At 42.7% G+C, this 25,297-nt stretch overlaps 3 protein-coding genes across 4 annotated transcripts; 2 read left to right on the forward strand and 1 right to left on the reverse strand.

Moving 5' to 3' along the window:
- Positions 1 to 57: 57 nt before the first annotated feature.
- LOC128439687 (C-X-C chemokine receptor type 5) lies at positions 58 to 2,869 on the reverse strand. Of its 2 annotated transcripts, none has more exons than XM_053422076.1 (2): positions 2,730 to 2,869; positions 58 to 1,374 (listed from the first exon to the last, which is right to left on the reverse strand). In XM_053422076.1, exons 1-2 carry the CDS (start codon positions 2,766 to 2,768, stop codon positions 298 to 300), a joined length of 1,116 nt encoding a protein of 371 aa, XP_053278051.1. In that variant the 5' UTR covers positions 2,769 to 2,869; the 3' UTR covers positions 58 to 297. The 2 variants fall into 2 exon arrangements, with proteins under 2 accessions (XP_053278051.1, XP_053278052.1); XM_053422077.1 differs by having other exon boundaries at positions 58 to 1,371; positions 2,730 to 2,859.
- An 829-nt stretch (positions 2,870 to 3,698) lies between these two features.
- ddx6 (DEAD (Asp-Glu-Ala-Asp) box helicase 6) lies at positions 3,699 to 14,178 on the forward strand. Its single transcript, XM_053422454.1, has 14 exons — positions 3,699 to 3,906; positions 4,648 to 5,272; positions 5,374 to 5,437; positions 6,116 to 6,220; positions 6,754 to 6,883; positions 7,388 to 7,534; positions 7,858 to 7,952; positions 8,116 to 8,238; positions 8,449 to 8,577; positions 8,790 to 8,906; positions 9,834 to 9,897; positions 10,542 to 10,643; positions 10,736 to 10,915; positions 11,896 to 14,178. Exons 2-13 carry the CDS (start codon positions 5,073 to 5,075, stop codon positions 10,909 to 10,911), a joined length of 1,452 nt encoding a protein of 483 aa, XP_053278429.1. The 5' UTR covers positions 3,699 to 3,906; positions 4,648 to 5,072; the 3' UTR covers positions 10,912 to 10,915; positions 11,896 to 14,178.
- Positions 14,179 to 15,939: 1,761 nt separating this feature from the next.
- Positions 15,940 to 23,070, forward strand: treh (trehalase (brush-border membrane glycoprotein)). The gene is made up of 15 exons (XM_053423343.1): positions 15,940 to 16,069; positions 16,705 to 16,805; positions 16,896 to 17,043; positions 17,133 to 17,220; positions 17,870 to 17,970; positions 18,111 to 18,203; positions 18,386 to 18,502; positions 18,764 to 18,886; positions 19,500 to 19,549; positions 20,126 to 20,311; positions 20,423 to 20,640; positions 21,014 to 21,125; positions 21,623 to 21,735; positions 21,834 to 21,887; positions 22,933 to 23,070. Exons 1-15 carry the CDS (start codon positions 15,987 to 15,989, stop codon positions 23,068 to 23,070), a joined length of 1,725 nt encoding a protein of 574 aa, XP_053279318.1. The 5' UTR covers positions 15,940 to 15,986.
- Positions 23,071 to 25,297: the final 2,227 nt, after the last annotated feature.

Here is a 25,297-nt window from a genome sequence, read left to right on the forward strand (position 1 = left end):
TCCGTTATTGTGTTGTCGATAACTGTTGTTTGATAACACTGACGAGGGGCAACGTGGTTGTGTAACATATTAAATCTTTATTAAATTCAATTTGCAGCTGCTAACACACAAGCAAATACAGATTCAGCCATCAACAACTTTTTTTTTTTTTTTTCATTACTGGGAAAATAAAACATCTGTAAAATACAACGGGTACTGTATTATCAGAACATCTGGAAAGAGTTGAACATGATTTATCACCCACATGTGAAATATAACAGAACAGAAGCATTGAACAAGAGATTATGGAGATTTCGTTCAGATTGTCGAGCTGATGGTTGTTGCTCCGTCAGAAACGGACGGTCGACTTTGACCCTGACTCCTGAAGAACGGCAGACAGACCGCGCCGCAGCCAAGTTGACGCAGTAACCGATTTAACTCTTTTCGAAACTGCACCCCAACGAAGGCATAGAGGAAGGGGTTGAGGCAGCAGTGGGAGAAACCAAGACCCAGGGTCACGTCGCGGGCGGCCATCAGCACGACATGAGGTCGACAGCTTGTGTAGTTGATGACCTTGAAGTCTACCAGAGTTTGTACCAGTAAGGTGATGTTATACGGGAGCCAACAGAAGCAAAAGACAAGAGTGATAACTACAGCCAGTCGCATGGCTCCTTGCTTTGCTTGGCTCTTCTGACTCTTGCACAAGGTGACCACCACTGCTGTGTAGCAGTAGCTCATGACAGTCAGAGGTAGGAAGAAGGAAACGTGATCGAAGACTCTGGCGGTCAAAACCCAGTTGTGTCCATGGATATTATGATGAAAATGGTCACAGGAGAGGCTGGAGGTGTCATTGATGTCCTCTCTCACAGTGAGAAACACAACATTTGGTACTGATAAACCCAAACAGACAAGCCACAGGGAAATGCAAGTTACATGCACTGCTCTCGGACGCCGATTTCGCATACTGGGAATGGCATGAACGATTGCCAGGTACCGATCAAACCCAATGCAAGCCAGAAGGAAACTCCCACAGAGGAGATTGAGATGTCTCATCAGGCCCACCAGCTTGCAGAGGAACTCCCCGAACACCCAACCAGTGACGATGTCGACCACATCGAAAGGAAACGTCAAGAGGAGCATGAGGTCCGCCAGGGCGAGGTGAAGAAGGTAGATCTCAGTGATGCGCAGGAGGCGCCAGCGTCTCAGGAGGACCGTTATCATCAGGCCGTTCCCCAGCACACCCAGCAGGAAGATCAGGCTGTACAGCACCGGCTGGAAGGCAGCACCGAGGCTCTGCAGGTCCTGCTCTTCTTCATAACAGCTGTAGGTCGGGTCGCCGGAGTAGTCCTGATAAACGTAGTCTGTGTCATTGTAATCTTCTCCGAGGTCGTCCTGCTTCAAAATGTAGAGAGGGGGAGGGTGTTAGTTTTAATGATCTCATCACATAGAGAAGTATTTTGTGTGCTGTGGGTTTATTACACAATTTGATTGATATTGGCTTAATTCTAACAAGTAGTTTTATAATATATTTACTTTATAATGCTTTAAACAAATACTACATTGATGTTTTTGTCTTTGCAGTGATCATAGTCAAATTGGTCAGGAAACACTGAATAGGCCAGATTTTTATCACTTCCCCTTTCACAGTCCCCAGGAGAGCAAATATGACATAACATCCTATTTTGGCTGCATATGAATTAATTAATGAATTAATAATAATGACTTTGTTTTCCGTGGAAGTAACATTTGCAGTATTTTGCTATTTTCTCAAATATAAAAAAAATCCGTAGTTGACGACCACGCTAATATTATGTCAGACGGAGATTAAACCTTCAACTTGATAAATGAAGAATGAGATGATGCAAAAAGATTGTTTCAGTTATTTGAAGGTCTAAACAATTTTAAACTACATTCTTCCACGTGACAAAGGTGTCAAAAAACACAATTATTCTCTTAATGTAATAGAATAATTAACTTTGTCCAACTGTATTGTCATGCCACTTCTAGATAAATTAATTCTTTGAATAAGACAGATCAGTAAATATGATATTAAGATATATTTGTAAACAGGTTTATCATCTTTTAATAGAACAAAATAATAATGTACATTCCAATAAGCACATTTTTACATTTTAAAACCTTATGAACTAATTTGAATTGAAGTACAGCTGCAGTTGGTGCATGTCAGATAATATGTAACACATAAAGTTGATGACTGTTTAATTTTAACGATATCAGACATTTTAAACAACATTTTAATCATGTCATGTCTTCTACAATAAGGAAATGTATACATTGGATTCACATTGTAATAAGATAAGAGCATTTTATAATACTGTATTACCCCTGTCTCCTCTCAGGAGTAACCTACAGTATATACGTATTACATAGAATTTCATCTGACTTATTTCCCTTGAGAGTTGACAGGAAAGAAGCTGAATCTGTTGAGATGCGTTGTCTTCTCCTACGCTTCAGTAAGTCAAGCCATATTTGGTTTTGAGTCATGTTCCTCAGCTTTGTGACAATTAAAAGAAGAAGCTTTGTTTAGCTCGTTACCTTAAAAAAAAACAACCTTTGCTTTACCAGACCCGAGGCTGAGTTTGACACTTGTCCTCTTATGTTTTGAGGAATCCGAACAACGACCATGCACACATGCTGTGTTTGAATATCCAAATTTTAATCTACAGCGGATGTGATAATTAAAAAAAAAAACGTACCATTCATTTTATCAAGTATTAGTCATGTCTTACCGTGTCCATTGTAAAAACCCTTGGCCCGGCCATGTCCATAGATCTCGGTCACTTGAATGTTTATCTGTCGCTGCCGTAGAGAAATGTGCTGGACTTCCTCTTAATGCTGGTTCTTATGTATTTGCTTTGCTTATTTCTTCTCTGGGGATTTAGCTGCTACTTGGGGCGGAGCTTCTCTATGGTAAACATCAAGAACCATAATACAAGTACAAGTCACTTCACAATATTCACTGATGACAATCAGCTTACAAATCATATTTGTATACAACATCCATGCATGTTGACCAGAGGGTTTAATTAACTACAGTCGCTAGTTGGTTAGATGGGAAATAAGATAAGAAAAGATCAACTTTATTGAAACAGCCAATCAGAGAAGTAAAGGAGTAACTGAAGTTTGAGCAAAAGATATGAGAAGTAAGATATATAGCTATATGGACACGTTACTTCTGTAATTATATGTACACAAATATAACCTAAGCTTTATAAAATGATATGTATGAATAAGAGAAAGGGGATGGAGTCTTGAAATAATAGAAGGATCAGGATCAGAAATACTTTATTGATCACCAGGGGGGACATTGGGTTTTGCATCACAGTTGCAACAACAAAGAATAGAAACGTATACAGACCTAGAGTTATAATAAAACATATATATATATATATAAAGCATATATTGAGAGATAATAATTAAAGAAAAAGAAATGAAGGAGACCAGACTGGCATTTTAAGGAGCTAATGTTGTTTTCAAAACACTAACAAGGTGCTTTATGAATTAAAAAAATAAATATTGAAGGCAAACAATAGGAAACTAGCAAAGAGATTCAGAAACAGGAAGAAAAGATAAGATAAAATAAAACAATAAAAGTAAAATCTGATCTAAAAGAGACACGCAGCTGTAAATACGAGTCTGTCGTGTGGATTTAAAAGAGGAAATGAGAACTTTTAATGGAGGAAGCATCGCGTTATATCCACTTATGAACTATTCTGATGTTTTATTTAAATAGAATGATTTACGGAGCGTTGATTTGAAATGGAATCAGCTGATCGAGTGCACGGGGGGCGGATTCAAATACGGGTGGAAGCCATCTTGATCCGGCTGCTGGACTTGAGCTTCTCGCAGTCGGCTCCAAGTCGATGACACTTTTCTCTCCGCGAACAGCTCGTGTTGAATCTGAAGGTAAAGTCTGAATTAGTGTCGGTCAGCAGCGGGGAGGCGAATGCTCCTGTAGCCGGGGTCACCTCCGCGAGTACCGGGGAACTACAGGGTGCTGTCCCCCTGTCGTTAGCCAGCTTGTTAGCATGCTAGCAGGACCTAGCACGGGGGCAGCCAAGTAACCCCGTGTTAATTGGACATTTAATATTTAATCCCCGTGTTAAAAACAGTGGACATTTAAACGTGTTGCATCTTTGACTGTGACTGAAAAACACACGCGGGAATTAAACGCGCTGAAGCGGCTGTCGCGACGACCATTTGAAGGGGAACGACCGTGTAGCGCGATGCTAACGCTAGCAGTCGGGTGCTAGCCTGTCAGAAGTCGGCGGCTAGCAGAGAGGGCAGCTCGGCGGTGGTTGTCATCTGGTTATTCGGGTTAAATGGACGAGACGTGTCGCTGGTAGTCTCCACGTTCACATGTTCGGGCTTTAAACCCCGTCGTGCGACGCAGTCCGAGGTGGTGGCGCAGCTAATGGCGGATGTTCTGCGTAGTGTCCCCGTGTATCTGCGCTGTTTGCACATTATGCTAGCAAAAGGTGAAGCTAACCGCTACCTCCGTAGTTAGGCCAGTGGTTGGCCGCAGGTGCAGCTACGTCTTGACCCGACGGGTGTCACCACCTCCCGCTGACCCCTTCCTTTCCCCCCCTTCATTTTGAATTAGGTCTCCGTGTTTCTAACCGTCTCTCTCCCTCCTTCTGCTTCCAGGGTTGGTGGAAGCGGAGTGAGGACACGGCGGCTTGGGGAGGAAGCTGAATCGGATGTGGCTAGCTGAGCAGTCGGCTAATGTTTGACAGATAGTTGAGTCCTCCTGGTGTTGTCCCCCATCTATGCTAAACTCTTGCCTTCTAAAGGACTCGATGCCCCGCGGGGGTCCTCTCAACAACTGGAGGCAGGATTGTGATTCTTGACTCTCGGTGACAGACGCACAAACGCACATGACTGAAGGAACCTGCAGAGACTGAAGATTTTCGGACACTTTAACCAGTACAGATAATAATCAGAAGTCTCCAGAGGGAAGGACACATCTTTGAGTCTCTCCTGCGGGGTACCAGGGGAGCGGACTCGCCGATCCAGAGGCGGCTGAAGAGGATTCTGTTTGCGTCTGGAGCTGAAAACAGAAAACAGTAAACATGAGCACGGCCAGGACGGAGAACCCGATGATTCTGGGCCTGTCGAACCAGAACGGGCAGCTCAGGGGCCCGGTGAAACCTGCTGGAGCTCCAGGTGGAGGTGGAGGAGGCCCCCAGCAGCAGCTGCTGCTAAACCAGGTGAAAGGCACAATCAACAATGGCAACTCCCAGTCGGCCCCAACAACAAACGCCGTCATCAAGTAAGTTATCTGATACTGGACGTCCATGATTATGTTGTCTTTACTTTTCTCTACTGTTTTGTTAATGAGAACTTCCCCCCCCCCCCCCTCCACCTCAACAGGCCTGGAGATGACTGGAAGAAGAATTTGAAATTGCCCCCAAAAGACACGAGGATGAGAACCTCGGTAGGTACCAGACTCACTTCCTGTCATCGGTCTGGAGCTCGTTCAGTTTGGAAGTTGAAGTTGCAGCTTTGTGTTTCTGCAGATCTCTCAGCCACAGCAAATCTTTTCAACCTACTGTTATCATAAACAATATGTGGAATTATCAATGCATTAATTAATCTAGCAACAAAATGCTTGCTCAAAGCTTTATTATGATTATGGATGCTCGACTATTGCTGTGTGATCATTTTAATTAAACATATACTGGCAGCTCAGTAAGACCGGTGCCACAGCTGTTTCTCATTCAGTAATTAACTGAAAACATTTTGTTGTTTGTACAGTGCACCAACCACACCATGGCAATCTCCAATATATGCAAATATACACGGCAATAAAAATAATTCTGATTCTGAACATTTTTTTTCTTCTGCAATGGTCAGATTTGTGTCAACAATGCTTCGACTCAGCGTATAAGAAAACTTGCAACTTTTATTCAATATAGATATTTTAGTTTTCAGAGAAGTGCTATTCCTATATTGGGTGTGCAGCTGTTTACTTCTAATTGTGCATTAGTTTAAAGAAACACTTCTTTTTTTCTTTTTAAATAACTTACTCCCCTTTCATTTTGCAGGCAAGTTATCCATTTTAAATCCTATGAACCAAATGTTGATTAATATACTTTTCTTTTGACTATCACAGGATGTGACTGCAACAAAAGGTAACGAGTTTGAAGATTACTGCCTCAAGAGGGAGCTGCTCATGGGAATCTTCGAGATGGGCTGGGAGAAGCCATCTCCAATTCAGGTAGACCCTGACACAACTCAGTTTGTATCCCCTCTGACAGCTAAACGAGAAATTAACAAATGAATCAAAACTATATTAATACAATACTCTTTACTATAATTATAGTATTACCACTTGCTTGTCTCAAATTAGAGGAAACAAACCGCAGTGCAATCAGTTTGCCTTCTACTTTAGTTTCAAACCAAATTTGTAACGCAAAACTAACAGTGTTGGCTGTATTTTCAGGCTCATGACAAATGATCTTATGTTGAACAAAGCTTGTGAACATGATAAATATTAAACCTGCTGAAAATAGCATCACCCTTGAGCATTTTTCACACGCTAACATTAGCTTCAAGGCCAAAGCACAGCCTCAATTACATTAGCTTCACCGAAGATGGTCGTGAGAAATACTTTCATCCTGTCACTCCACTTCTGCATGGAATCTTAAAACCTGCTTTGTCAGGGCAGGACATAATGTGTAGGTGCCAAAGAATGTGCTGACTTAACTCTGTAGTTGTGTATTAATGTTGGAACAACTTTTTTTTGTACAGGAGGAAAGCATTCCCATTGCACTGTCAGGAAGGGATATTTTGGCCAGAGCCAAGAATGGCACAGGGAAGAGTGGAGCCTACCTCATTCCCTTACTTGAACGCATTGACCTGAAGAGAGACTGCGTACAAGGTGAGAGTGCAGAGGCTTTCTGTCGAAGGGAAACGGATCAGAAGTCACCAAACCTATCTGCTGGTCATTCACAGACTTTTTGGACACATCAGTCCTGCTGGGTTTATTGTTTAGTTCACAGCTGACACTAAAATTATTGTAATCATGCAAAAAAGCCAAGTTTCCTGCCTCAAATTTCAATATTTGCAATTATATTTTTGCCTTCTGTTGTAGGAGACTGAACTGAGCTTTAAAACAGACTACAATGGAACTAATTGTTAGTTGTAGAACTATTTGTATGGTTAATTGAACATAAATTACCTTTCTGTTTGTACTGCATCTAAAAGCTAATTAGAGCCACAACTCTAAGCAAAGCTCCTTCTGTAAGATTGCGTTTGAAGCCTCTGTTTAGTTTCTACATCCTAATTGTTGTCTAGATTGTTTTTTTAATGGGTTGGGAAAGGTTTGTTCATGTGCTTAAACTCAGGCTTAACAAATGTGTGATTGTGTGTCTTGTTGTTCCAGCTGTGGTCATAGTGCCCACCAGAGAACTGGCTCTGCAAGTCAGCCAAATATGTATCCAGGTCAGCAAACGTATGGGCGGCGTGAAGGTGATGGCAACTACAGGTGGAACCAACTTGCGCGACGACATTTTGAGACTCGATGAAACGGGTAAACAGGATTCTACCTAATGTTGAGATGCGTGATTATTGTGTGTTAATTTCTACATCGAATATTGATTAAAGACAAATTTGGGTTGTACAACTACAGTTTCATTAGGCACGTTTTTTTTTAGATGTTTTAAGTATGGCAGCCTATTAATGCCCATTTTTGGGCAGAATTGATATAAATAAAACTTGGTGTATACAGCTTTCTATACTGCACTATTGTCAGTTATCGCCAATACGATACAGGATCCTTTACTTTCATAATACTACACTGAAAATAATACTGTCGTTCTGTTATTCAAACCAGTGTTTTCATTTGTTTTACAGTACATGTGATCATTGCGACTCCCGGGAGGATTTTAGACCTCATTAAGAAAGGCGTGGCCAAAGTCAATCAAGTGCAGATGATAGTTCTGGATGAAGTGAGTTGATTGGTTCATCGTTGTTCTGTTTCTTTTCTTCTACTGTTTGACCTGTCATTCTTTTTTCTGAAATCATTCTATGTGATTTAAAAAAAAAAAAGTAACTTGGAGACAACTTTAACTCAATAATCTTCCTTTCACCTCGTGTCCCTCTGCTCCACAGGCCGACAAACTCTTGTCTCAGGACTTTATGGCCATGATGGAGGAGATTCTGGGCTTCCTGTCCAAACAGAGGCAGATTCTTCTTTATTCTGCAACCTTCCCTATCAGTGTTCAAAAGTTTATGGTACATGTTCTTATTTTTATTATGGAACACGTCATAGCTTTACAATAGTGGATTAAAAAAAACAACTTCCTTTCTAAACCAGACCACAACAGCTCTTGTTTTTTTGTTTGTAGAACATGTCATAGTTTTACAATAGTGGATTAAAAAAAAAAAAACTTCCTTTCTAAACCAGACCACAACAGCTCTTGTTTTTTTTTTTGTATGTTGTAGAATGCCTACCTGTCGAAACCGTATGAGATCAACCTAATGGAGGAGCTGACACTGAAGGGTGTGACTCAGTATTACGCTTATGTAACTGAAAGGCAAAAAGTCCACTGTCTTAACACCTTGTTCTCCAGGGTAAGTCTCCTTTTTGTGTTTTCATTAAACTAACTCAACTGTGTCACTGTCAAACCAAGCAAACTCAGAGCAGGGGTGACGTGTTTTGTGTTCTAAGATTAAAGTAAGTATGTAGTAAGTAAAGTTTATAATTGTTTACCATTCTTATACTTGCAACACAGCTAAAAACCTCACAGTTGAATCAAGGATTTGCTCCTGTTCTGTTTTTCCAGCTCCAGATCAACCAGTCTATAATCTTCTGCAACTCCTCTCAGCGAGTGGAGCTCCTTGCCAAGAAGATCTCCCAGCTCGGTTATTCATGTTTCTACATTCATGCCAAGATGCGACAGGTCAGCTCAGAAATACTTTGTTTACCAGCTTCAGGCCAAAATACTCAGGTGGCGGTGGACGTTAGAACAGCAGCTACTGTTACTGCCAATGTTCGTCCATGAGATGCATCACGTAGATGTCTCTGTGTGTGCATGGCCACCGTTCGCACCAGGACTCTATTTCTGTCGTGCTGCTGCCACTGTTTTTGTTTTTCTCCTAACGAGAAGCGGCCATGTTGACCCCTGCGTTATTGAACAAGTGCAAACATCAGCGTTTGGACTGTCATGTGCTCTTTGACATTAACTACAGATTGCATAAAAGTCAAACGATTCATCTTACAGCTTCCTCTTGCAGAATATTAGATTGAACTGGTTATGCAATCTTAAGTGGACAGATCACAGTACATCAGTTTTACAGATGGAACTGTTTATTAAATATCTCAACATGTGTCCAGGGTTCCCACTTCCTCACATTTTATGCAAATATTGGTGCAAGGAGATGTTGTAAAGTGCAAATATCTTGTTGTTTTTAGTCGGTGAATTTTTGAGACATCTGTTGTTGGTGTGCGTGACAGATGGGAGAGAGCGAGAGCGACACAGAGAGGGCGAGGGAATCAATGTGCTATAAACAGCTCTACAGTGAAATTAAATTGAAGTCATTCCAACTGGTAAAAAACATTAATAATCAAATTTGCTGCTGTGATTGTTTTCATCGTGGCGAGTTTCCAGTAAAAAGGATGTGTGAGAATCGCTGAGGTGTGTGTGTGGAAGTGTTTTTTTGTTCATCATCAATGTAGAATCTAAATTCTCAATACTGTATATTTGTCGTCGGATCACCTGAGACAGATGTTTATGAGGAGTATGAACAGGGCCTTTATTGTGATGAGGAAGCGGATATAAAAGTTAATCTGTTTTTTCTAATTACACGTTCTCCTCTCTGCTCTCCAGGAGCACCGCAACCGGGTGTTCCACGACTTCAGAAACGGCCTGTGTCGGAATCTTGTCTGCACTGGTAAGTGGAAGCTCTGCATTGATGTTCACAGACAGAATCGTTTGACACTCGAGAACAGGGCTGGGTGATCAGGACTTCAAATCAATATCACGATTATTTCAAACCTCTATTCTTTCAGACACTCCTGCATGTGTACGTCTGTGTCCTTATCCCTGATGCGCTTATCACAAACTGCTGATCACATTTATTGAGTTATTAATCTGTGATGTTGGATCATGAATCCAGATCGGTCCTGTCACTTTGACCCTGATGTCCTGGCTTTGTGCATCACGTTAATCTAGTGTTGTGTGAACTTAAATAACTGTCTGCTAAACTTTAGAGCGACTGAAATGAACCAAAACCAAACAGGCAGGTCATTGGTTACAAAAAATGGAAATACTCTTTTGTTTTACTTCCATTTTGATTGCTAGCGTTTCCTAGGAAGTAAAACCAAAGTGACTCGGCCTCTTTGGTTAATTCACTCCACGGGTTTATCCACTTTTATCATTCATGGTGGCGGCAACAGACTTGTGTCAACATCTTTTTTATTTTTAGTGACTTATGTGGGTTGTGATGAATATTTTCCTGCTTCTAAGTCATATTTTTGATAAGATGTAAGGTGTGTGTGGATGCAGGTTTTTGATTTCTGGGTTTGTTTCCTTCAGACCTCTTCACAAGAGGAATCGACATTCAAGCTGTGAATGTTGTGATCAACTTTGACTTTCCCAAGCTGGGAGAAACGTACCTTCATCGCATCGGTAGATCTGGTAAGAGCCCATACTGGTCTATATTTCCTTTGTTTGAAGAATTGTTCATCAGGAGTTTATCATAATAATAATACAACTCTGTCCCCATCCAGGCCGCTTTGGACACTTGGGTCTCGCCATCAACCTCATCACTTACGATGATCGCTTCAACCTGAAAGGAATCGAGGAGCAGCTCGGAACAGAGATCAAGCCCATCCCCGGCATCATCGACAAGAGCTTATATGTGGCAGAGTTCCACAGCGAGAGTGGCGAGGAACTCAAGCCATGAGCCAGTGAGTACACAACGATAGAGTATCAAGATAATGTCAGGGTTATCAGACTAAGACTAGACCACAAAGTATAATCATTTCACTTTGTTTATTTGATGATACTATGGCTGATCAAATTTTTAACGCAAACATTTGTTAAAATAACCGGTCTCTCGTTTAATTTGAGATATTCATAACAATATTTTTAATTTGTACACAAGTGAATTGACATGATCAGTTCAGGCATTTTCCCAGAGTCACAGTTGGATTTCTGGAAACTGCAGTTGCACTCGCTGCACACAGACGCTCAGTGATATTGACGTAGTCTTTGGCCGACTGCAGATAAAGGTTGCAGAGCTCAAACCCCACAGAAGAGTTGTTTATTAATAAATCGTTATTTTCAATGCCATATTTTAATGTTTTTATTTTTCATTAGTTCTAGAGTATGATGCCGATCGAAGGCTACATGTTCTCTATGAAGGGCATTCATCTACACTTAGGGTAGACTAGACCAGGGCTTGTTGCAGCAGTCATTGTTCAGGCAGACACAAATAACATAACTTCCCTTTTGGCCACACAGTCTACTTCTTTAGAAAAGTATTAGAGACCCTCTTTTTTTTGGGGGGGGGGGGGGGGGTAATTTCTCCCCACATTACAAAAACTCACATGAAACCAGTTATTGATTGTAAATTGAAATTTATCACATGACAAACTTGTTGTGAATAGAGCAGCTTCTGAGCTAAACACACTTTTCAAGTACAACACTACAGTGAGGTCGCCTGCAGCATTGGTTTCAATCAAACGCTCCAAAAATATTTAGCAGAAACGTGTAATATATTTTAAAACGTCTAGTTTAATAAATAATCCTGAGTTTATTACCTTGGGTAAAAACCTTGATCCACAGCTTACTAAGCCTAATTGTTAATATTATCTTCAAGACCAAAGTCTATTATAATTGAATTTCACTCTTCTCTCTCTCTCTCTCTCTCTCGCTTTGTTTCCAGATCAGTCCATCCCCCTTCCCCTGCATACCTTTTTTTTCACCCCCCCCAACCCCAGCCAACCCCACGCCCCATCTTGGAGTGTTTTTGTTTTTTTTATGTACAGTTTTTGTCTGTCTTCCTTTTTTGGATGCCACCATAAGGAATGTGTATTTTGCTGGAAGCCTTTCAGAGGAACTCATTTGCCTTTTCTTGGGGCGTAAGTGCTGCAGCCAGCACATCTGAAGACGTGAGCACCGCGGAGGAAAGCACGGGACAAAGCTGAAAATATCGATGCACATCGTGAAGATTCATATCCACCACTGACACAAAGCCAGCACCGACAGACCCCCCCCTCCCCACCTGAAAAAAACAACACCCTCCCATTCTCCACTTTTAAGTTAGGAAGTTTTAAACAATTTGTATCAAGTGCCTTAACAAGCAGTTCAAGTCGTTCTAAAGTAATAACTCTTCATAGTCCATCTTGCTCACTTCATACCGCACTTCGCCCAGTTGACAGGTCGTCACACTAACGTCTGACCACACAGATGAAAGCGTCAAATGTTTTTCGTTAGTTCCTCCGTTTGCAAGGAATGGAAACACTTCCGAGGGGAGCCTGGTCTGAATGGTCTCTGCTGGCTTGGCTGCACTTGAGTCTGGCTGATAAATGAGGACAAACTTGGATTTTCCATGGACAGATATGCTGGATTTTTTCCAAGAGACAACCAGACTGCCCGGTTGCTTGTGAAGGAGCTCGTGCTCCTAAAAGACCCGGACCCTTTCCTCCGTCTTCAGCGTCAGAACACTAAAAATGAACAAGCAGCCTCTTAACACCATGAGATACGAGGATTCCTGGTGGAGTTTATTCGGAGGGAACTTCCTTTTTCTTTTCTTGTCCTGTGTTTCTCCTCCCTATGGATGGCCATACTTTATTCTGCAAGACGTGCAGTAGACGTGGGGTGCACCACACACCTTTTTGTATATACCTTCATTTTAAGATTGTTTTAAACAAGTTCAAAAGGCTGGCTGACGAGCTGCAAAGCTTCTTTTCTGTTTCTCCCCTTTACTTCCTCTCTTAGCACTGGAAACTCTTTCCTTGACTGCCAGTTTGTTTGCTCTGCAATATTGGCCTGTGACTTTATTTATAATTTTAAAAAAATTGCAGAATTTATTAGAATCTAAAACATTTAAATGACCTTTTGTGTGTGCAAAAATGTTTTCGGAGGCCGAGGTCGTCACTGATAATCTTTTTAGCCCCTCCAAGTGTAATGGCTAGTGCAATCCTTCAAAGCTGCACTTATACTAACGATGGTTTCAAACTGTTTTGCCCTCATTCTCCTGCTACCAGTGTTAACTAGTGCTCTGTGTAGGCAGATGGCTTTGTGTGTGTGAAGCTTGTGCATTTGAGAAATGAAATCTTTTGTTGTCACCAGCCTTAACTTGTGAAAGTAACGAGACGCACTTGAAGAACTCCAGTTACAGTGAGTCTTGTTGGAAAGAGAAAATATTATTCTATCATGTAGTCGTACTACTCGCTGCAGTGCAGCTGAATTGGCAGAGAATTCGTTTTTCTGGAGGAGGTGTTAGCTGTTACGTTGATCTGTGCTCTGTAAGCACAGCTACATTACTTAACAAATGTCTGGTAGGATGCTGTGGTATTACCCCCCCCTCCCCCCTTTATTATTTGCTTTATTTTATTTTCGGGAACAATGTCTGCCCAATGCATCAAAATTAACTATCGGGCCCTAAAAATGTAGCAGGAATTCGTTCTTTGTGCATTTGCAGGTTTAGCTGGCGTTCGCTTAAAAAAAAAAAAAAAAGACCAGCTAACAAAAGATGCTTTTCTAGAAACCGACCTGAGCAGGTTGAGCTGCACTTAAATGCACAGAAATGGGTTCAGGCAATAACACTGACGTCACTGCTTTTTGTAAACATGATGCCCGAAGCAGAGAAGTGTGTCTGTGCAGAAGATGTAAAAAAGAAACTGGAGGGGTAACGGGCAGGAAGGATTACAAATGCCCTATTCGTCAGACTGCTTGTTTAAAGAGGAAAAAAAAAAACATGGACGCCTCAGAATTTATTGTTTATTTTCCTGCCCTCTTTCATGTTTTGGGTTCTTGTTTTTTGAACAACCTCAGTTTCCGTTAAAATCTTCCGACAGTTTGTTTGTCGGAAGCTTTTCTTGCAAAGTGAGATTCCCCTTAATGATGGTGAGATGCTCTCTCGACTGGTCCGATCAATGAGAAGTGTTATCGCACATTCAATTCAAGCTCTTTAAAAAAAAAAGAAGAATAACAAGTGTGATAATGTTGATTAGTTGAAGATTTACCCTTTTATTTCTCATTGGTTAGGACTGTGATCCTTGTTCGCTCAATTCTCTTCTTGTCCCCAAGATACTTGAACATCTAATTTGGCTGTTTAGATTTTTCTTTTTTTGGGGCGGGTGGTTGGTTGTTGGTGGGGGGGGGTCTGTTTGTTTGTTTAAAAAAGATCCAAATTAATGAAGGTATTAGTTGAGTGAACAGGGATCTAATTGTGCAGGCACTTGGCAGCTGTCTGTTTGTTGTCGACCCACTGGCAGTAAACGCCCCAGCGGCTGCTTTCGAACCAGCAGATCAACAATCCCTCGCTTTACTGCCAGGGGGCGACATCGCTGCCTTAAAGACTGAGACAGGAGCATCTCGCCCTGGACCGGGTGACTAATTGGAAAGTTTGTGTAACCAAAATTGTCTCATTCTTTAAGGTAATATTTCTTTTTTTTTTTTAAATTGCGGGGTGGTTCAATTCGTGCACTCGCTGCCCTGATGCAACCGTCGGCCCCGCCCCTCTACACAGTCACAAAACATGACTCTAATCTGGAAGGGGGGGGGGGGGCTTCTTTCAAAACGGATGCATCAGTAAAAACGTGGGGAGGGAGGAGCCTTCGAAGTTTCACACAAAACAACTCGATGGAACGATCCAAAGTTAAGACAATGGGTATAAAAATTTACAAGAAAAAAAAAAGTTGCCCTTAGATTTGGATTCTTTTTGTTTGTTTTTTCCAAGGAAATGTTCAAGTGGAGTTCACCTAATTTCAAAAGAAGTATCCAAATTTAAGTGAAGAGTTTAAAGCCTGAGTTCATTTTTATTATTTGTTGGAAATTTGGTCATTCACGTAATTGGCAGATTTATTTTTTTCAGTGGAGCTGATTTTACAGTGGACTTCAGTTCAAAGGATGTCATGAAAAAAAATCATCGGGCACGTTAAGTTGAAAAATAAAAGCTCACTGAAATTTATCATGTGTCGTGTTTCCTTTGTCTTGCTGCTGCAGTGTTGATTTAATCTCTTCTGATCATGAACCATGCCCCGGAGGCTCGTATCACGGCTGCTCTCAGATCAGTCTCGCTCAGTGGTCACCAACCTTTTTCGAGCCAGAGATAACTTTTTAATTCCAAACGTAAGCCGGGGATCTTCCACCCTGAAAGCTTCCAGAAAAACCACTTAGGACGGTCATTTTATTCTTTTTTGCAAATTTAACTTTCTATTCAATGCACACTATTCAAATTAATATCAATTTATATTTACAATGCTAAATATATACTTCTCAGTTCCCCATTTTCTGCAGAAGAGCTTCTACTGCAGCACAAAGTTTTTACTTAAAGGCTTTGGTTTGAATATGGTCACAAATATGATTATTGCCTTGTATGAAAGAAGTCCCTTGTACTCAAATACCAGTACCACACAGTATGAAGATGTGCAGCTTCCACTCCTGCAAATATTTCAGAATAAAAAAACTATTTCTAAACAAGGGAATGGATCCTATCATAACAGAAACGCATGGGTGCTTTTATTTTGAAAAGGCACACAGAAAGCGTTGCAACCATTTGTTTGTGAAATACAAAATGAATCAGAAAAACATTAAAACTCATGTGAAAGATCATTTTCTGTTTATTCTGCCGTGAACCACAATGTTTCTCTTTATGACACAAATGTATTTTCAACACTTTCCGAAACCGTTTCAAAGTAAAAGCACTCCAGGGTTTGACTTTCGTAATCCACAGGGAAGACTGGGAGATCGGGTTGACCACCACTGGTAACGCTCCTTCTCTGGAGTCACTTCAGGTTTCAGCTCACGATGAACAGACTGGTGTGGTTTTGTTTTTCCTCGGCTGCTCTTCTTGCCGCTGTGACGAGTGTGTCTCCTCCACCATGTGACAGGTAAGACTCAAATAAAACCAGTATGTCTTAACATGTCTTGACACCCGTATCATTATTCTAACCTTTTATTTTAAAAGATCAAATTAATTTGTCATCGGAAACTCATGGTTGTAAAATCGACCACTTCAACTTGAACATGTCATATTCTTTGTCTTTTCCTTTTTATTTCATATTCTCCCCCATAAATTGTCTTGAGTATAAAAATACTGTGAATTTAAGTCCTAGCAATCTATAATTTAATGGACTTCATTTACCATTGCTATGGACTTTTGCCAAAGTTAAAAGGATTTTAATTTATTTACAAACCTTTCATTTCTATGTGCGTTTGAAAACTGTAAGAAATTGTAATTTACTGTCAGAAATGCAGAAAATGTGTTTCTGCTCTGAAAAGGCTAGTAGGTTATTTTAATAGACTTGAATCCTCAACCTGCTGCAGCCTGTTAACAGATTTTCTTTTTAATATTTCTGTTGTATAATAATTCCCCTATGAGCAGATATGAAGCCGTCAGCCGACCTTTGCCCTCGGCTGCAGGTTCTTCCAGACGTTGATGTGGTTTTATTGCTTCCCTGCAGAGTGTTGCACTAACACAGATAAACCAGTTTAATAATTCACAACTCTTACAAATTGATTTCAGTGAGATATATTGCACTGGGCCCGTTTTGCATCAAGTCCAGATGGCTAAACTGTTCGATGACGACAAATACTTTGTTGACATGAAGCTGAAGGCGAAACCCGGTGAGTAAAGTTTGTAATCTTGTTTATTTTGTACATTTGTGTTTGATTTCTTTCACCAGCCCTGTGTGCGGTTGTGTCTGTTCCCTGCAGATGTTGTTTTGTCGGCTTTTCGAAACCTTTCAAACCAAATGCCAAACGGGACCGTGCCGCCCGCCAGGCTGCGGGAGTTCCTCGCTGAGAACTTTGAGAAACCGGGGTCAGAGTTCGAGCCGTGGACGCCGCCGGACTGGCACGACAAGTGAGACCCGGTGGTTTCAGGACTCCTGCTCAGCTCAGCTTGTGTTTTTTAACTGATGTTGGATAATGTGACTCTTTTCTAACACGCAGGCCAAAGTTCCTGGAAAGAATCGCTGACCTGAAACTACGTGAGTGGGCAGGAGAGATTCATCATCTATGGAAGTCTCTGGGCAGAAAGGTGATGATGATGATGATGATGAAGAGTTAAGACAAAGAATTGAAGATTCACATTTCATTTGTGATTTTCTGTGACTGACAACTGAAAATGTCTCGGTGCTTCTGATTGGACAAACATTCATGACATTTTTTTACTGTGTTATGATATTTCTTTAGACCAAAAGATGAATTATCCCCACCAAGGCCAAACAGTTTCCTTAAATTCATATTAAGCTGCACCACCTTTCACACAGAAATCATGACTTGTTCATATCTGGGAAAAAACGTGGAATAAAAGTAGTTTCTGAGTTTCCACCATCTTTTGGGAAAATCCGTTCAGAAAGTTTTAATCGAGCTGAAAAACAGAATAAACCACATTTAACTTCCCTGGATCTGGATTTGAATGTGGATCCAGATCAGCTCTGAGAAATCAGCAAAATGCTCCATTCCCCGTCCTTCCACCCAAGTTTTGTGATAATCTAACCAACAGCGTTTTAAGTTATCTTCTTAATCAACCATGCAAACCAGCCAGAGAGCCAATATACATTGAACCACCTTGAATTAATGATGAGCAAATATCAGTTGGTGCAGGAGGTTGCAGCACCTTGCAGCATCCACCAACATGCACCTTGAGTCCAGGGATTATACATTCTACATGCTCCCCCCTCCAGATCTCCTCCGGTGTTAGAGATCACCCCGAGCTCTACTCGCAGATTCACCTCCCACATCCCTTCGTTGTGCCTGGAGGCCGCTTCAGGGAACTCTACTACTGGTGAGTGAACGATGAAGCCCGACAGAATGAAAAGACGAGTCTCTGCGGTGCCGGGAGATCACAGCCCGGAACCCGTAGTGTGCACCCAGTGACGTGTGCCGCTCTATGCCGCTCTGTGCCGCTCTGTGCCCCCCCGACAGGGACTCCTACTGGGTCGTCAACGGCCTCCTGCTGTCGGAGATGACAGACACGGCCTCCGGGATGATTCGAAACTTCCTCTACCTTGTTAACAGGTGAGCCTGAAAGCATCTTTCATCTCTCGCGGCGCGTGACAGGTATAAGCTCCCCCGTTTTGAATAATAAGTCATTTACACGTGGGAGACGGAGCTCTTAAGCTGAGCGGATTTGGAGGATTTGGGGAATATATGATTTCTTTTTATTTCCTTTCTCCCCCCCCCCTCTCTCTCTCCTCCAGATATGGCTTTGTTCCAAACGGTGGGCGGATTTACTATGAAAAGCGCAGTCAGCCTCCATTCCTCACTCTAATGGTGGAGAGCTACTATCAAGCCACCAAGGATAAAGATTTCCTCAGGTGATATTTAAGCCTGAGCTGATGTCCTGCCAGACACATTATGATTCCTCTGCTGCCTCGCTGAGAAGAAGAAGAAGAAGAAAGAGGAGCCATATTCAGCCTGAGCTTCCCTCTCTGCCTGCAGTGCTTTCTTTTTACCATCATGCTTTGTTGAAATGTGACCCCCCCTCCCCTCCCCTCCCTACTACCTTATCTCTAGTCCTAAATTATATTTAAAGGTTGAAAAGTTGCCTCCTGTTTTTTTGTGCAAAACTTTCTCAGGGAGGCTTTACCGGCTCTGGAGCAGGAGTACAGCTTCTGGATGCAGAACCGCTCTGTGGCCGTGAAGGTGGACGGGGTCGAGCACCTGCTGAACCGGTACCACGTGGAGGTGGGCCGGCCACGGTACGTCTCCACCTAATAACCAGGATGAAGATCAGTGGAGCAAAGACCTCCGCCAATAGTCCTCTTCAATTCATATTGTACTGAAGTAAAAGTACAAGTAAATAAACCAATACAGCAATAATAATAATAAGGATGATAATAATGACTTAAATTTATATAGTGCCCTTCAAGGGACCCAAGGATGCTTTACATATTTAGAATTGGATGTGTGACCAGGCCATAATGCCACTGCTGCAGGAGGCGGGGTCTAATGTTACCTGCCCACTCTGATTGGATCACTGGACCAATACCCTTCTTATTATTGATCAGTGTTACAAAGTCTAATCGACAGGGGACCAAGTGCAGAGCCTTGTGGTACACCAAAATATAACCAAAGCAACGTGGACATGTGCTTTGGATAATGGAGTAGAAAGGACAGATATATGCTGATATTTAGAGTTTTATTTATATGTACCTTAAAGTAAATCTAAAAGTAAATAGCGTTCTATCAAAGTAAATGTTTTAAATCCCTCCTTTGCCTGTAGATATTATTCCATCCATCTTGTGATGAGGACAGATTTAAGATTAAAAGTTAGAAGTTGGAGCTTCTTAACGTTTCTTTTGTTCTCTCCAGACCTGAGTCGTACACAGACGACCTGGAATTAGCTGAAGGACTCAGTGACGGTAATGTCTTATTAGTGTTCACCCCCCTCCCCCCCCCCCCCCCCTCCCCCCTCCCCCCCTCCCCTCATGAGGAGTATTACCCTCCGACAGCCATTCCACTCAGTGAAAAACGAAACGAGGCTGTAGGTCCCTCGGACCTGCACTGAAAGTAATGTGTTTAATAATCAGGCCTCAGCAGAAAAGAGGAATAAATTACCTCTGGATTCACGCAAAACAAATTTGCTCTGGAAAAACCTCAGCACCGTGTTGTTATGAATATTTAATGTTAAACACCTTCGTTCGTTCACTTCACCTCTGAACACGTCCACCAGGTTTAATAAAAGCCTGTGTGAGGGGGAAATGCTGAGATGTTGAATATTTCTCTTTTTACCGTTCCCTTTGTGTAGGAAATTATTTTATCAAACAATAGTCGAGGTCATTTTAGATATTTGGACACAAACATGTTATTCAGAGGTGTCACGGTTTTTACTTTCTCACTCCCAGTGAAGAAACCACACATAGTGAAGAGTTAAACCAGTAGATGCTGGTTTGCTGCGTCTCTCCCAGTGAGTTCCTGTCTCTACCTCTCGCCCTCAGGTGATAAAGAGCAGCTGTGGATGGATCTGAAAGCCGGGGCAGAGTCTGGATGGGACTTCTCCTCCCGCTGGTACATCGGGGGTGAAGGCCTCAGAGACGCCCGCACCAGCCTCATCCTCCCCCCCGACCTCAACGCTCTGCTGTGCCTCAACGAGAGAACTCTGGCTTCCTTCCACCGGCTCCTGGGTGAGTGTCGGAGCGGCCGCTGACCTTGAGTCTGCAGCTCTGGTCCCTAACGCCGCATTAAGCTCCTGAACCGGTGGGTTACGCAACCGTTGATGTGCCGGTTCCTGACAGGTGACGGTGACTCAGCCGCTCGGTACGACCAGGCCGCGGCCCGCAGACAGGGGGCGATGGAGGCGCTGCTGTGGGATGCTGAGAGGGGAGCCTGGTTCGACTACAGCCTGGTGACGCACTCCAGACACGTGGAGTTTCACCCCTCCAACCTGTCGCCTGTTTGGGCACGGTGCTATTCTCGGCCCGAGATGGGGGAGAGGGCGGTGCAGTATCTGAAGGTCGGTGCAGGCTTCACCGGGATGTCAGATCCTGAAGAAATGTGGAGGAGTGTTAATCATCAGAGAGTTCAGATCCTCCACACAACAAAATATCATCTCTAATGTTTTCTAGTGATTCAGAAACATTGAATTCATTCATCAAAAATTAAAAGATGAATGTTTATTTAGTCTATTTGTGCAAAAGAAGCCTTTAACCTTGAGTCATCCACATGTGGTCGCACACATCCACCTCTGCACACCTCTGCTTCCTGAGCACTGCTCACTTGATCCAGCAGATGGCGCCCACACTCTACACACAGGTTTCCTCCATGCCTGCTCTCCATCATGTTCTGGCTCACGTTGTGGTTCCATGTTGTGGTTCCTGTGTGTTCAGGCGAGTGGTGCTCTTCGGTTCCCCAACGGAGTCCCCACGTCCCTGAGCGAGTCCGGGCAGCAGTGGGACTTTCCCAACGCATGGCCGCCGCTGCAGCACATGCTCATCAGTGGTAGGTCGTCAGGAAGGATCTGCTCCCGGGAGAAGTCCCATCGAGAGGCTGCTCGGTCGTCTGTGACTAATGTTTTATGAAAATTGTTTATTTTTTGATTGATTTCACTAGTTATGTACACAAACACGTGTGACCCCTCTGTGGAAATCATGGCCCCCACCCACTGATATGGCAGTTGAGTATTTCCCCGACCAGGACTCCCCGCTCTACCTCCTGTGCCACAAGAGAAGATATTTATTTATTACTTTATGATAAATGGTTTGTGTGATTGTGCACGACGGAGACCCACGACCCCCACGGCCTAAAATCTCCACAGGGCGTCTAACAGGCGGCTGGAAGCAACTGACTTGACTCAGAACCAGCAGAAGCTCTGTCTTGTCTCCAGTCTGCTGGAGGACAGATAGAGCGTCTGATAGAGCCGACACACGAAGATAATCTAAGTGCTTGAAGACGTGACTCAGGATTGTCTAATGACTGAAATCCTCTCGTCTCTCCAGGTTTGTCCGAACTGCTGTCAGACGACGCTCAGCAGCTGGCGGTGGATTTGGCCCAGCGCTGGATCAGGAGCAACTGGGAGGCCTACATGAAGTACGACGCCATGTTTGAGAAGGTGAGTCCGTGGAAGGTGTGTCCCGGCTGCTGCTGCTGCTGCTCGGTGATAACACGGCCGGTTCAGGATCCTCTTCTTCTTCTTCTTCCTCCCGACAGTACGACGTGAACGGAGATGGCAAACCCGGCGGTGGAGGAGAATATGAAGTTCAGGTATTTACCTTCATGTGTTGATGCTTTAAAACCAATGTGCTCATAGTCTCACGTGTCCTAATTAAATCCAAAACCCTGTCGACTCTCTCTGTCTCACTTCTGCTTCTTAGCTAGAACACAATTGCTCATGCACATTAACTGTATATATAATCTAAGTCCTCCTCTCTTCTCTGTGACTGTATACTAACGCCAAGCAGGTTGTGTTTCTGCATTCCATGTCCTATTGTTGGTTTGTTTGTCAGCAACATTACACAAAAACAAAAAAAACTGATATCTGAGAGCGTCGATGGGACACGAGCCAAGAAAAGAACCAATAACACAGATCCAAACAAAGGCGTTGATCATTTTGTTTCTCTTGCCCAAGATCCTGGAGGTCCCTGGTTCAAATCCCAGCTGGCCCAGACTTTCTGTGTGTAGTTTGCATGTTCTCACTGTGTCTGCTTCGGGTTTTTCCTGCAGGTGCTAATGCTAACATTAGCTGCTTGATCTATTTAATATGTTGTTTAACCTTGAAACTCCAGATTTGAACCAGTCACCATCTCTTCAGCTGCTGATCAGTTGAATGAAAGTTCGTGTTTATGACTCTGAAAACTGGATTCTATAGAAATGCTGTCGTGTGAATATAGTTTATTGGAGTTGAAATAATCTGTAGGTGTGAATGTGACCCTCAACGAGGAGAAGCACATGTAACGGATGGATGCACAGATTGCTCCGGGAATCAAACACTAATCTACGAGAGCTCTTCATTCGAGTTGCTTCCACTGAGGAGATTGTGTCTTTGTCTGCGTTTGTTAATTAGCAGAATTACTTAAAAACTTCTGGACCGATTCAAACTCGGTGGAAGGATAAATAAAGAACTCGTTCAAGTTGGGTGTGGAACCAAATCAGGGGGGGGGGCGGATCCTGGCTTTTCTTTCTTTCTCTTTTGAGTCACTTGCTTTAATTCTCAGTGTTTTCATATCTCTTATTTTCTCATTTTCCATCATGCCTCACTAAAATGAAAACCCTCCCTCGCTCTCCCCCGTGTCCCCCCCCCGTTGTGCAGCTGGGTTTCGGTTGGACCAACGGCGTGGCCCTGCAGCTCCTGGATCAGTACGGGGCGGAGCTCACCTCAGGAAGCCGGCAGGTGTCAGCTGGCGTCCTGCTGCCTCTGGTCATCTGCGCCGCTCTCGTGCTCCGGTGACTCTCCGGTGACACCCGGGTCGGACTGGACGTTGGATTTTATTATTCTCTGGTTCCACTGCTACTACTTCACTTTTTTATTTTTTTCACATCCCTCCAGGAAAAGAGTCACGTTTATTTGCAGGATGTGATTTGTTAACGGAGAATTTTCTACAGAGGAATGAGATCCCAGTTGATTTTAGAAGAGGCCGATCATTCAGGGTTTATGAAAATATATTTAATTGTGTGCGTGTGTGTGTTGTAGTTGTTTCTCATATACACAGATATGTGTGTATTTAAACCACAAACAAAACCAACATGGAACTGATCACCATTGTCAGAATTGATCTCATTTCACTATTTTCCACTATGCTTCACCGTTTCTTTAATTATGGGGAAGTGCACGTTTATTCTGGGACTCCTTCAAATCTGTCCACTCTGTCTCATGGAAAGTGTTAAAAGTCTGAAATTAAACAAATTGAAACTTGCAGACAACTTGTAAAAGAAGACACGGCTAGAACTGAGCGTGTGCGTGCGTGCGTGTCAAACATATGTTGTTTTGTGGCGTCACTAACGATTAAAGAGGAAACGACCGAATGTTGCTCGAAGAACGACGACAATAAAATGATGACAAAAGCAATTTGAGTTCAGAAATTTTGTTTAACAACGATGATCAACCTGTTTTTGTCTTCATTTCAAACATGTTCAGTTTTGTATCTCGAGGTCTGAAGAGTGGAACCAGTCAACAGCAGTGGCAGAGCGAGGATCTTTTTGAATCAGGGGCCACAGTTTACACAGGGGGGGGGGCAATTATCTGTCCAACATGCAACTCCTGATCCAGTCATTCCTTCTGTACTGTCAGCAGATATATTGAAAATTGTTCCTGTTCAAGCACATTGCATTCTTCAAAAGAAAATATGAAATTCATATTTATTGTTATTGTTAGTTCAGAGACCACTGACAGGACGGGGGCTCTTCAGTGGCCCCTGGTGGACACACGTTCAGGGTTATTGTGTTTTGTTGACCAATAACCTTTCTTTACTTCAGTTTGACTTCAGACATAAAACCGTATTAAGTCATTAGAAACTAGTTTGATTATAATTCACACAAAAAACGTTTGAAAAGGAACAAAGGACGATTGAACATTTTCTTTTCAGTCATTCCTTCTCTGTCACCTCCGCTCGAATCTGAGCTGATTCCGCAGGTCGAGCATGAAATGAAGCCGGGGCAGAGATATTCAAATGGCTGTCAGAAATAAACGTGATGAGAGAGTGAGTCGCTTCTTAAAAGGAGGAATTGGAATCCGTCTTGGCTTTGAAGATTTGAGTCCGGAGCCGGGATCACGTCTGACTCTTTAGCTCGTGAGCCGCAACACAAACAGATTGACTGACTGTGCAACCTGAGTGGACACGAGGCCTCAGGGTGCAGCCGTGCATGCAGCCCCCCCCGCACATCGCACTCTGCTGATGTGTTCTGCATGTGAGCCTCCATTGACAAGACCACCCCCCCCCCCCCCCCCCACACACACACACACCTAACTGTGACACCTTAACAGTAGCTGTGTGTGTGTTAAGCAGCAGTTTTCACCTCAGTCAGTGATATGTCGCGTAAAAAAAATATGTGTTAACCCTAAAGCAGCAGTGACGAGTGTGTTACATGATGTTGTGGAGGCAAAGGTCAGTGTCAGTAACCGTCACTGAATACAAACTAACACACACAGACACACACACTGACATGCACACACACCAGAATCAGCTTTATCGGCCATGTATGCGTACACATACAAGGAATTTGACTCCAAGGACAACAAAGCGGAACAAGGTTCAAGCAAACATTGAACTGCTATGTACAAGTATGAATTTAAATAAGTAAAAGTATGAAGTGTAAGAGAATGAAATCGTTGGAATAGTGCGATGATGCAGAGTGTTTGATTGTCACAGGAGACTTTATATGCATGAGGTCGATGGTCCATAATTCATGGATCTTGAAGTGAATTTAAATATGTGACAGAGATTTACCGTGTGACATTCTAGTTATTAATCATAAAGTTTATAGTAAAAAATCTGGGTAACAGCATTAACCCCCCGAAAAAATCTGTGTGTGTTTAAAGAGTTATATTTAATTTATGAGTCTTTTAAACTCAACACTCCCTGCGTGTTCCTCCGGCCTCATGCATTTTTACTAACACACAATTCTCTTCTACTTTCCCTTAAAAAACAAAGTGAGATGAGTGAGCTGCAGAAACCAGT

Source organism: Pleuronectes platessa, chromosome 5 (genome assembly GCF_947347685.1).
Source record: "Pleuronectes platessa chromosome 5, fPlePla1.1, whole genome shotgun sequence".
In the NCBI taxonomy this organism is placed as follows: Eukaryota; Metazoa; Chordata; class Actinopteri; order Pleuronectiformes; family Pleuronectidae; genus Pleuronectes; species Pleuronectes platessa.

Excerpts from the sequence above, each read along its gene's own strand:
- LOC128439687 (XM_053422076.1), bottom strand. The coding sequence starts at position 2,768 with ATGGACATGGCCGGGCCAAGGGTTTTTACAATGGACACG. Across the intron at positions 1,375-2,729 it reads GGGTTTTTACAATGGACACG|CAGGACGACCTCGGAGAAGA; the intron begins GTAAGACATGAC and ends TACATTTTGAAG.
- ddx6 (XM_053422454.1), top strand. The coding sequence starts at position 5,073 with ATGAGCACGGCCAGGACGGAGAACCCGATGATTCTGGGCCTGTCGAAC. Across the intron at positions 5,273-5,373 it reads ACAACAAACGCCGTCATCAA|GCCTGGAGATGACTGGAAGA; the intron begins GTAAGTTATCTG and ends CCACCTCAACAG. Across the intron at positions 8,239-8,448 it reads TCAGTGTTCAAAAGTTTATG|AATGCCTACCTGTCGAAACC; the intron begins GTACATGTTCTT and ends TGTATGTTGTAG.
- treh (XM_053423343.1), top strand. The coding sequence starts at position 15,987 with ATGAACAGACTGGTGTGGTTTTGTTTTTCCTCGGCTGCTCTTCTTGCC. Across the intron at positions 19,550-20,125 it reads AGCTGAAGGACTCAGTGACG|GTGATAAAGAGCAGCTGTGG; the intron begins GTAATGTCTTAT and ends TCTCGCCCTCAG. Across the intron at positions 20,641-21,013 it reads GGGCGGTGCAGTATCTGAAG|GCGAGTGGTGCTCTTCGGTT; the intron begins GTCGGTGCAGGC and ends CTGTGTGTTCAG.